Source organism: Anser anser (assembly GCF_964211835.1).
Source record: "Anser anser genome assembly, chromosome: 1".
Taxonomy (NCBI): Eukaryota; Metazoa; Chordata; class Aves; order Anseriformes; family Anatidae; genus Anser; species Anser anser.
In genome coordinates, this window is record NC_139720.1 from 144,973,412 (window position 1) to 144,986,134 (window position 12,723).

Sequence of the window (12,723 nt, forward strand, 5' to 3'; positions counted from 1 at the left end):
GCTTCCTCCCTCTGTATTTGTTTGTATTAACTCATTATGTGGCCCCAACTGAGCAAAGTGCTCAGATGTATGCTTAAATCTCACTTCACTAGTGAACATGTGAGTGCAAATGCTTTGTAGAGTCAGGGCCCATTGGACAGTAAGATGACCTAAAGCAGATGTTTCTGTTTAGTCCCTGTTTCCACAGAGACTATGCATCTCACTCTTGTTTTGGACTTAGACACCTAAATGCTAATAAAGAAGTCATCGATTTTAATCCAGTGAGATCTGCTTTCTCATGATTGTCATTCTTAAATAACAATCAAAGTATTTAATCTATCTTAGTATTAAACCACAAAGTTCTAGAGTAGCCCACACTGAGAAGCAGATTTCTTGGAGATTCTCTTTCCTACATGTTTTTGGAGCTTTGATGCTTTTTTTTTTCTTTCTTTTTTCTTTTTTTTTCCCCTCCTTGTTTTTGCTTGAGGAAAGAATCCATGAAGATGGAAGAGGAGGAAGCTCATCAGCACTGACATTTGAGTCACTGCTTAGTTTGAGACATTCCTGGAGCTCGTGGAGGGTTATTCATACCAATATACAAAGAGAATTTTTAGTTTCCTTGTTAGAAAAAAAAAACAGAGAAGATGGTCTTACTTGATTGGTTTGTAAAGGAAGAAGAATGGTCTTTTTCCAGCTTTTTCCTCTACATCTCTTGCGTTAAAATGTCTAGTTCCCTTCTGTTCATTTCAAGAAACTGTAGTAGGCTAAATGTTCAAAGATTGGCAGACTTCCCTCAGATGATTATGAATATTTAATTTGTCTCTGGTTTTGGTAGTACCGTTGAATATTTGATTATGTCAAAACAAGCACTCATAACTGACACATAAGAAGTCTGGCAACAAACACTGCTGCTCATAAATAGCCTTCTCTTTACAGTGCAGTTTTGGAGGAGTAAAGAAAACACAGTTATTTGCATGTAAAATGTACAGAGGCAGCTCCAGGAAAAATGTATCAGCCGTGATAAATAAACAAAGGACTTTGCACACGTTTCCATGTTACTTGTTTGGAGTGGGCTAGCTAAAGGATGATTAGAGTATCAACTACTTAGATTCAGAGTGTATGACTTTTATTATCTTCTACTTTAATAAATAGTTGGGGAAAGAGAAATTGATCTTGAAGGACAACATGAATAAACAACTCCTTTTGATTTTTAGGATGTTATGATATACAATTTCCTTCCTTGAAATGACTATGGATGCTGGGTTCTTACTATACAGTCTTTCTACCTTGTAGTTAGATGAATGGTGTGTCATATATTCTTCATAACCTTTCAAGATGTTCACAACTGAAAATGTCTGGGAGCTGTTAGAATACACGAGAAAGGCTTTATTAGAGAAAGAACATTACTGCAGTACGTAAGGAGTACAGACTAGGGTAAATGCAAAAAGAAAACACAGGAGAATTCATGAAAACAATCAGGCTTGATCTCCGTCACTAAAGTTTCCTCTTAATAACAGCTAACTTTAACCTAATTTCCTTATTTTGTGTCTGAAATAAAACAAAACAAACCTCAGTTTGTTTCTAGATAATGGGAATATGCACAGTTGTACATGTTAGTGCCTTACAGGGGTGACATATATATACCTCTAGCATTTGGGGCCTTGCAGTTGCTTTTAAGATGCAGCAAAACAGCCCCTGTGTACACCCATTGCTCAGGTCTTTCCTGGTGCCAATGGCCTCCTCTGAGCATACGAAGTACTCCCTTGGCCCCACAATTCATGGCCAACTAAATCCACATGGAGCTGAGCAGGACTTGCGATAACCATATTGTTCCTTCCCATGCTATTGTTCTGTAACATTAACAGTGTCAATGCAATGACTGATCTGAGGCTGTTCTCTGAGGTTCATGGAGGAGTGCCCACCACAGAGACCTTTGGGGTCCTTTTCTTAAACCTCCAATGTAACGGATGCTCCACAGTTACATCAAAAGCTGTTAGCATCTCTTGTTACTAACCCCTTCCATCTCCTACTATGAGCTTCCCTTTTTAGCGGTTCATGACCCCTCCAGACTTTGACAAGTGCCGCTGAAATTTTCCTTGCTCTGCACAGATCTGCCAGTTTCTTCTTTTCCAGCGCATGAAATAGTGCTTCATCCCATCACTTGGTGAGCAATATATCTGCTATTTCTTGTCAGCTGGGAGAGGAGGGGATTCAGCTTTTGAGGTCAACTAAGTAATGTGTCACTCAGGTCCCCTCTGAGCACATTTCTGCTGTTGCCTTCCTCCTCACTGAATGCCCCTGTGGCTTCTCCCGTGCTCTGTGACCTATCACATCTAATGTATCTGCTCAGCAGACTGCCATAGTCATCTAACCGTGGTGTCTTGCATGTCAGATTGAGTGGAAAAAGAGGGTGAAAGAGAGCATTGGATATATATGCGAGATTCAGTTTTACTACAGGGCAAAACAAGATGAGAGCTAATGGTGCCAGTCTTATGCTTAGTGCCTGAGATTAGACAAGCTTGACTGTTGCTACCTGAGGCTGATTTCTGAAAAAACAAAACACTTCTGCTACTTCTCAGAATTAAACTAGAGGAGACATATCATTTTCTCATTAAAAAAGAACCCCCCCCGGAAAACAAAACAAAACAAAACAAAACAAAAAAACCCACCTTATTTTCCTTAAATGTAATGCCTTCCCTACATCAGAACAGGTCTCTCAAGTTTGCGGGAAATGTCGTTGTCCCAGAAAACACAGTTGAATTTACAGCAAATATATGTGTTTTCCAGCCAACCCAAGTACATACCTTTTGACCCCAATGGTCCAGTATTCCTTGTATGATTTTAAGATGTATTTTAGATTTCCTACGTATTTCAAAACTTTATTATATACACCCTATATCTTCACATTTACATTGGGCTTTACATATTCTAGCACATTATCTTAATCTACTTTTTGATTATCATCCTCCAATGTTCTATCATGTGTCTGTCCAGACACTAAGCATTTCTGGGAGGCACTTCCATTTGACTATTGAAAATAGAATGTAACAATTGTGTTAAATTGTCCAATGCTTTCAAAATAAGAAATAGAATCATTTTAATGTTAAATTGCCTGCTGCTTTTTCATCTGCAAAACTGTAATTTTTCTGTAGCTGTATTTTGCTTGAGGCCTTCCAGCACCTATAAACAGAACTTTTAAAGGTAACATCTTTTAAGGCAGGCTGCAAAGCTGCAAAGTGACAATGAAACCAAAAGTGTGTATATGCTTTTGAAAACAAAACTCCAGGGCCACTTCTACAGAGTAGTCTAAAACTTGTTGAAATCCTCTTGCATCTCATGTTTTATTAACGTATTCCAGAATTACCAGGGTGATATCACAATGTGGTGGGTTGACCTTGGCTGGTCACCAGGTGCCTACCCATCCATTTGTTCACTCCCCCCTCCTCAGCAGGACAGGGACAGAGAGTAAGATGAAAAAAGATGTGGGTCAAGATAAGGACAGGGAGATCACTCACCAATTACCATGACAAGCAAAACGCATTCACAGAATCACAGAATCATCTAGGTTGGAAGAGACCTCCAAGATCACCTAGTCCAACCTCTGACCTAACGCTAACAAGTCCTTCACTAAACCATATCACTAAGCTCTAAATCTAAATGTCTTTTAAAGACCTCCAGGGATGGTGACTCAACCACCTCCCTGGGCAGCCCATTCCAGTGCCTAACAACCTTTTCAGTAAAGAAGTTCTTCCTAATATCCAACCTAAACCTCCCCTGGCACAACTTTAGCCCATTCCCCCTCATCCTGTCACCAGGCACGTGGGAGAATAGACCAACCCCCACCTTGCTACAGCCTCCCTTAATGTATCTATAGAGTGCGATAAGGCCGCCCCTGAGCCCCCTCAACTTGAAGAAAATGAATTTAATTTATTGCCACTTAATTACAGAGTAGGATAGTGACAAATAAAAACAGAATTAAAAAAAAAAAAAACTTTCCCCCTTTCCTTATTCCCAGACTCAACTTCACTCCTGATCCTTCTACCTCCTCCCCTGAGAGGTGCAGGGGAATGGGAAATGGGGGCTGCATTCAGTGCATAAGGTTTCATCTCTGCCATTCCTTCATCCTCATTTCCTTCCCCTTCCCATGGGTCCCTTCCACAGGATGCTGTCCTTCACAGACTGCTCCAACATAGGTCCTTCCCATGGGCTGCAGTTCTTCAAGAACTGCTCCATCATGTGTCTGTACAGGCTGCAGGGGAAATTCTGCTGCATGCATGGAGCACCTCCTGCCCTCCTGCTGCATTGACCTTAGTGTCTGTGGAGTTGTTTCTCTCAAGTTTTCTCAATCCTCTCTCCCACAGCTGCTGCAAAGCAGTTTTTACCCCTTTTAAAATACGTTATCACAGAGCATCAATGATGGGGTCAGATTTGGCCAGTGTCAGGTTCTTTTTGGAGCCAGCTGGAACTGTCTCTGACAGGGGGGCAGCCTCTTCTCTCTTCTTACAGAGACCACCCATGCAGCCCTCTGTCCACCACCAAAACATTTCGACATAAAACAAATACACATAAAAACCCTGAGACTCTGCTGCTTGCCTTTACACCGTCAAAACAGCCATGTATGGGCTGAAGTGGCTTAAAGAGATAGAAGAAAATAGCTTAAAGGGACACAAGAGAAGAGAAAGAGACAGATGCTTTGGTACTAGAGAAAGAACACTGAACTTTCGAGTCTCATGTGTAAACATGAGACCAAGGCAATATAGAATGAAACAGTTAGTAGGAGACTTGTGCCCAGAACACCGTGAAAAAGTAAGATTACTGACACTTGGGAAGCAGATGAGTTACCTAAATGAAATATAAAATACATTTAGCAGCTACAGCAGCTCTGGGCATCAAACAAAAAACTGAAAGAAGCATCAAATACATTTGGGATTCATCACAAAGGATGTGATCTTATCATACTTGTCTGCTCTGGAAAGCTGGGACACCCAGGTCATTTGGGATCAAGAGCCATTACGGAAGGACATATACTATGTTCCTTCCTCACTGTTTTTGTTGTTGTTGTTTGTTTGTTTGTTTTGCTATCTGCAGTTCCATACTTTCAATCTTTTCTCTGCAACAGTGAGAATGGAAATATACTTTTGAAAATAACTATACTTTCAAAAAAAGCCTGAAATTCTAACTTGCTCATCCCAGGAACTGGACTGTAAGTAAATCATATTATAGAATTATAATATGAGGTACATGAAAATCAGAATGATTGTATACCTTGGTGTAAACATGGAAGTGAAAGATTCCATGAGCATGACAGCTAACTAAATTTGCTTTCCAATGGGTTTGTCTCACGACAAATGAGTTTTTAAACTCAATTATAGAAGACTGCAGCAGAAGGTCATCTTTCATAGACCCTAGGGACACATGAATGTCCTGTTTTAGGAACAGCTGTGATCAGAGATTTCTCATTTTTAATGATCAGAAAAGGAAAATTAGAGGAAAACAAGCAAACAAACAAACAGCAGTGCTAAAATTAAACCTGAATTAGAGTAGATTTTCTGGTGTCTAACGAGTTCATCTCACATTACATTTTTTTCCTTAATGGGAACATCAGCGAGGATCCTTCTTCTCTAGTGACGTGAAGAATTCAGTATCAAAAACACTAAGTCAACCTCCTAAGTTTCAGAACATCACTCAAATTTGTAAGGAAGATATTGGAACCAACAGACAGACTTATTAAAACAGACACAGTGATGATATAGGCTTCCCTTCTTAACGAAATGAATTAAAGATGTAAAAACAGAAGGATGTATAACAAAATTCTTGCACAATCTTTTCACATTTACACTTCTTTCCTTCCCTTATTTCTCATCTGTAGTTCATCTGTGCACAGAGTAAACTCTTGCAAACTCTTTAGGACAGAGATCTTATCTAAACAAAGAGGGAAAATGTGCTGACCGGTGCTACTGCCTTTATTGAAGATCTTTACTGAGCTAGGACTTCGCATTCCTGGGTTAATTGTAAGCTTGCAACATAGCTGAAGCCAGCAAGAGATCCTGTATTCTGCAGACAAAATTGCAATTAGTCACGAGAAATTTAGCTCAAGTAAGCAGGACAGGATTGGGCCATTATCTATTATCAATCCTCTTGTCAAGCTAAAGTAATTATGAGATACAAGTTCTTTTCTTGAAAAAAAAAAAAGTCTCCAATGTTTTCAGAACGGACAAATTATATTTTGCAATTTATTATTATTTTTTCTAATCCATTGGAGACTACACAGAAAAAAAATACTTGATAATTTTTGGTAAACTAAGTCTGTGTGCATTTTGTTTACTTCCAACACGAAAATTTCTACTGAAATTCCAGGTAGAACCAATCACTCCAGAAGACTAGAATCATAGTTAACTAAAACCAAGTGTTACCATATCACTTCGTCTTCTATATATACTAACACAGGTACTATATATGTTTTATACTCACAGTCTAATACATAATCAAATATGTTATTAAAAAATACCCACATCACAAAGAGGTAGGTAAAGCTTCCAGTATTCACACTATATTAACATGTGAAAGTTGCACACCTGGCCACAAGAGATGACATTAGACTCAAGTAATTAGTGGCTTCCTCTTTTTCCTTTCTCCCTTCCCCCTTCCCTTCCCCCTTCCCTTCCCCCTTCCCTTCCCCCTTCCCTTCCCTTCCCCCTTCCCTTCCCTTCCCTTCCCCCTTCCCTTCCCCCTTCCCTTCCCTTCCCTTCCCTTCCCCCTTCCCTTCCCTTCCCTTCCCCCTTCCCTTCCCTTCCCTTCCCTTCCCTTCCCTTCCCTTCCCTTCCCTTCCCTTCCCTTCCCTTCCCTTCCCTTCCCTTCCCTTCCCTTCCCTTCCCTTCCCTTCCCTTCCCTTCCCTTCCCTTCCCTTCCCTTCCCTTCCCTTCCCTTCCCTTCCCTTCCCTTCCCTTCCCTTCCCTTCCCTTCCCTTCCCTTCCCTTCCCTTCCCTTCCCCTCCCTTCCCTTCCCCCTTCCCTTCCCTTCCCTTCCCTTCCCTTCCCTTCCCTTCCCTTCCCTTCCCTTCCCTTCCCTTCCCTTCCCTTCCCTTCCCTTCCCTTCCCTTCCCTTCCCTTCCCTTCCCTTCCCTTCCCTTCCCTTCCCTTCCCTTCCCTTCCCTTCCCTTCCCTTCCCTTCCCTTCCCTTCCCTTCCCTTCCTTTTTGTTTTCTTTTTTTAAGATAAATTTTGCTTGCATTTCATTTCAAGGAGCTGCATTTTTGCTTATTTTGTAGTTTGTAGTTTTACCTGCACTTAGTTCCCTTGGGTGCAGTTTATTCTCAAGAACTGCACTTTGAGGCAAAGAGACCTTAAAGTGGATATAAATAACATCTGGCTGAGTACAAGACTCGATTGATTTATTTTAAACATTTGAATACTTCCTGAAATCCTGCTGGCTCATCTGGATTTGCTAAACACATGCTGGGGGGAAGTTATGGAATTAACCATAACCTTTGGAGACCAGTTTGCTGAGGCTCTTTCTAGAGCTGTTGGAGAGAGACTGGAACCAAAATTAGCTTCCTTGAAGAGTTTGTCTTTCTCTGCTGGCTGCAAAGATGTTTAGGAAGACCAGCCAGTGTTCAGTAGTAGTCTGCAGGGAAATGTATTTACACCAGGGGTTAAAAATAACATCTAGACATTAATGTTTAACCTCCATCTTAGGACTCTAGACTCCAAAAGGACATGATGCATTAGTCCAGAACAGACCAAAGAAGAAAACATTTTGAAGTGCAGAGAGGCTTTCAATACTTCCTCATCAAGGCTGGATGTGTCCAGCTATAACCAGACTATAACTATTTGTAAATTCATGACAGCAAGATGGGCTACTGTACCATTGCATTGAAACAGATCATTTAAGTCTGTGCTTCCTGTTTACCCAGTTCCTTTCCGTTTCCCCAAAACAACACGATAACCAAACTAAGTCAATATTTGGAATGCTTAATTTATTCATTTTTAAGAGCACACACACAAAAACAAACAAAACAAAACAAACAAAAAACCACTATTCTGATGATTAGCAGGAGTGAGGCTTATTTATCAAAATGGTGAACTACCTGCAAAAGATAATCTATAAAGAATGAATCCTACCACTTGAAAGTTCATAAAGTCTTGTTTGGAAGGCTTCTCTAGTGCTACACTCTTCATGTGACCATTGCCAACATTACAGTGGGCCAAACAAGGCTTTGTCTACCCAAGCCTTGACAACATCCAAGGCAAAGGTACTGAGCATTAGCACAATCGTAACGTTGCTCTGCTGTTTCCACAACCCAAACAGAAAATGCTTCTGTTGGTTCTCATGTGTTTCATAATGCTTCTCCATCTCAAGAAAGTCTTGTGGACTGGAATAACTTGAGTGAAAATATTGTGCAGTTATAGAGAATACCATACCTAAAAAGCAACTGGAGATGACCTACCAATTAGTAAAAACTAGATGGTAACTTCTGTTTTTGCTCCAACCTCCACTTTGACTCTGGGTTATGCTGGCATGCAGCATGATATCTGTGGGGCTTTCCTCAGTGTCCGATGGAAACAATGAAGGTCTTCCCATTGCATTCTCTCACTTTTGGGTTTGATGTTGATTTGTTTCTGTAATTACAATGTTGATTGTCATTGCTAATCTAAGATCAAGAGTCCCAGGGTTATTAAAACAATAAAAAGAGCTGCTCAGCTTCTTAGTCCTACCTTTTTTTTTTTTCCCTTCATCTTTCTCTAGGTTGGAAAAATCCACAAGAACACTGCCCGCAAAAGAGAATACCACGTACTGTTCATGGTGATCACTACAGTTATCTGTTATCTCGTGTGTTGGATTCCCTATGGAGTTATAGCACTACTTGCAACATTTGGTAAGCCAGGTGTGGTGACTCCAGTTGCAAGCATCATACCTTCCATCTTAGCAAAAAGCAGCACTGTTTGCAATCCCATTATCTACATACTTATGAATAAGCAGGTAAGATATGTTATTATTAAATTATATTTTCCTCAGGGTATGTCAGGCATTATTGACTTCTGTGACTACCTGTCCTGTGGATGTGTCTTTGGGAAAAGGGCATTCAGGGCTGAAAAATATCACTGGAGTCCTGGGATGGAAATGTCAACATATTATGTTGCTAAATAGCAAGAACAGATATACATCTGCTTACTGAAATTGCTCGTGTTCTTCTGAGGACTTGTTGTGTGTTAATTTGCATGCTGCAGTGTTGTCAAATTTAATGGAATCTATTTACAATAGAAGAATATTGGGGGATGTAGGTGCAAGAAAAGAGGGACAAGAAGAGGAAAGGATTTCGTGACATTGAAAACAATCTGAAGGAGAAGACCTGTTGAAAACACTTAACCATTTTTCTTGACAGATCCACTTGAAAACAAAAGGTCATTTCAATTAAGTTTTTATGAACTTCTACATTTCTTTCTGTTAAATTCCCACTTCATCTATATGCCAAAATAGGGAACAATTTTTTTTCTCTTGAGGGGCAAGGCCAATTCTAACACTTTTAAAATGCCTAGATCTAGCTGAGGTGCCTCATTCCTGTAAATGGCATTTTCAGTACAGAAAAGTGAACTTAAAATGTCTACCTTGACAACTCTGACTCTGAAGTTTGATAAGGGCAGATCTGGAAGTTTTAAAAGTGTTTTGCAGTAAGATGTTTGGAAAATACACATAGGTTATGAAAACATTTTATCTTTTTGATTACATTAGTGTGTTAAACATTGATCTGAATTTCCTGTTCTCACTGTGTCCATTGCACTATTATATAGCAAATAAACCCATTTTGTCTTTTTTTTTTTTTTTTTTTTTTGCCTGGTGTATGCTGGAGCCTAATCTTATCAACAGCAGTGTTTTATTATTATGAAGCCTAGAAAAAGGAAAAGTTGAACATAAAAACCAAGTATATTTTAATTTTGCCACTGTCTGAGGTTATTCTTCATCTACCATAAAGTTCTTAAACAAGGAATTAATATGCTCCTGAAGACTGAGGGAAAAATCCCAGAAAAAGACATGAAACTTCCCTGAAATCAGAAGGAAAAAATATTTTTGCCTTCCCCAAAGCTAGGACTTCTTTTCCAAAGTCTAGTTTAAGCTGACATTGAAAATACACAGAGCTCCATTTGAAAAGTGCTAATACTGAAACAAAATTGTAACTTTTTCTCCTTTCCCTTACATATTGCAGTTATTATGGAAAATTCTCAACAGCAGCATCTGTCTTGCTTCTCTGAGTTCTCTGAGCACTTAGACTGATTAGGTCCTTAACTTCCATGAGATCATCTGGCCATGCTACGGCCACTAGAGCAAGCTATAACAGAGAAGGCAAGTACATTTTGGCATTGTATTCACACACAGAGCACATCCCAGACAACAGGGTTACAGAAGCTGAGGTAAAGATATGGATCTTAAAACACGTGAACTCAGTGTAGAGCTTTGGGTGCCTCCATATGTCTCAAGAAGAGAATCACAAGCACAATTACCAGTGGTGACAACCTGGCAGCCACAGATATAAACACAACAAAAGAAGGCTGTTTTTATATTCTCCAAGTGCTCCAGGCGGTTATTGAGAACTCTGTATTCTGCAGCATCAAAGGCTTACGAGATAGTCACACTGCTGTGGGTGTGCTGAGGCAGAGAGGAAAGGTTCACTGTTGGGAAAAACTTGATTAGCAAGAATAAAGCCTGGATGCTTGCACATCACAGGAATGTAGCAAGCTGTCCAAAAATCACTCTTTCCTTGCAGTAGCTGTTTCTTTCAGATAAAAAGGAGAAAATTGTGAATACTTAACTTGTTTCTCAATATAAGGCTGACATTTGATCCAATTTATCATCTCTTATAAGAGAAGAACAATGCTGGATGATCTGTCTACAGGGGGAGGATTCCATTTGGACCATTTTGAGGCAAGGCAGGCAATTTCTTAGCAGCAGGAGCTGAAAAGACTTTGTAACTACTCAGGAGCACCCTGGCAGGGAACTGCAAACAGTTTCTTAAATATCTCTTCTTAGCCTCCAGTCATATGCAAGACCAATGTATTAGACTTCTCTCTTTGAACTTTGAGAATAATTCTTCTGTTTCCCACTGCCTGCTGTTCTGCAGTTGCCATCATTTAACAAAAAATGCAAAGGGACAGAGTAGTTGAATAAGTTTGAAGGGCAGATCATTAGTTGCCAGCTGGTAGTCACTGTATGAATTTTTTTATTATTTTTTTATTTTTAATATAGTTAGCTTCCTTATTGTTACAGAAATCAAGACAAGATCATTTATGAAAAGGAGCTTTGTCAGATTAGGGGTAAATATTCTCATTGTAATAAAACAAAAATAATAGTTCTCAGTTCTCATTTGTTTTGCCATTATTTATTAGCAGTAAAATAACTATTTTTATGTGAAACTGAGGAATGATCTTCACTCACAAGAGGTGAAACACATCCATCCATCTGTTCACCTTCCTTTCAGACCAGGAAAAAGAGTTAAATACCTTTGTCCTATGTATGAAGTGCATTCACAGCACCTCAGCTACTTAGTAGCTTTCCTCATTCCTTTCTGTAAATTTAACACTTCGGGAAAAGTTCTCTCCTTCCCAGCACTTAGCTTCTCTGGGCTTCATGTTTTACTGAGAATTGTCATAGGAGGCTGGTGCATCCCAAAACAAAAATTATCTAGCCTGTATTTTTCATGGTCATGTCTTTTGGATACAAGATGCCAACAGTAGGCTATTTACTCACGCATTTTGTAAATACACCAAGAACATATGGCTTAATCTCTAGGTCTCTGTGCATAAGCTAACCTTTTTGCTTTGGGACCTGCTCTGAAGGTTGCAAAACAGCACTGGTTGACTGCAGCCGCAGTGTTAGCTTCCATCTGTCATAAAGCAATCTGGAGTATCGTGGAATTGCAACCCTCTGAGCCTGCCTTAAAAGTCATCCTGCAGAATACACCTTTAAATTAACTCTTGAACATGTTTTGAGTCACTTTCATGGTCCAGAAACCCCAGGAAAAATAATAATAATAATAAAAAAATAATAGTTTAACCTTTGTTGGTTCCTTCTGCACTGACCTGAGGTGATAAAATAGCTGGGGTGAATTTCTTTCCAGTGGCAGGGACTCCCTCATGCAGGACCTCATGGCTTATGCTGCTGTCCTTCTGCTGCTCCTCTCCAGGAGCACAGAAAGACATAGCTTCAGCTGGACCATTGCTGGTCTAAAAACATCATTCCAGGCTTGCATTAAGCTTCACTGACAAAGCTGTAAAGCACTAAACTGCTTGAACTGCCTGAGATTGAAGTAACATCTTCAAACTTCCACCCATGCAGCTACCCCAACAAGTTATTTATGACAGCTTCAGTTTCCTTCCTTCCACCATGGTGATGCTGACAGAAACCTCCTCTTCCACATGTTACATACAAGCAGTTGTTAAGCCTTCACCAGAGAGATACCAGCTTCCCCACAACCATGGACTTGCTGTTGCACAGATAGGGGAATCTTGCCTTCCTGTAGTCCATAGAACTACAGGAACTCAAAAACCCAAAACTTTCTGATGGATGTAACTGTACTTCAGGACATACTTCACTGAAAACTAGGCATCAATAGCTGGATAACACAATAGTGCAGCAGCTTTTCACGTTAGCCTTATCTTATGTATGAGAAGTTCATTCATTTTTTATTGATATAGAAGTCGAGATACGAATAATAAGTGCTTGAGAGGGTATGGCTGTGAATGAGAAGTGGGTA

The 12,723-nt window shown here is 39.9% G+C and overlaps 1 protein-coding gene across 1 annotated transcript in view; it reads left to right on the plus strand.

Annotated features, from left to right (window-relative positions):
* Positions 1–12,723, plus strand: part of LOC310893051 (pinopsin-like) — a 93,607-nt gene that overhangs the window by 57,979 nt on the left and 22,905 nt on the right. The window contains exon 4 of the mRNA XM_083821540.1: positions 8,724–8,957. Coding sequence (XP_083677666.1) covers positions 8,724–8,957 — 234 coding nt within the window. The remainder of the gene's footprint in view (positions 1–8,723; positions 8,958–12,723) is intronic.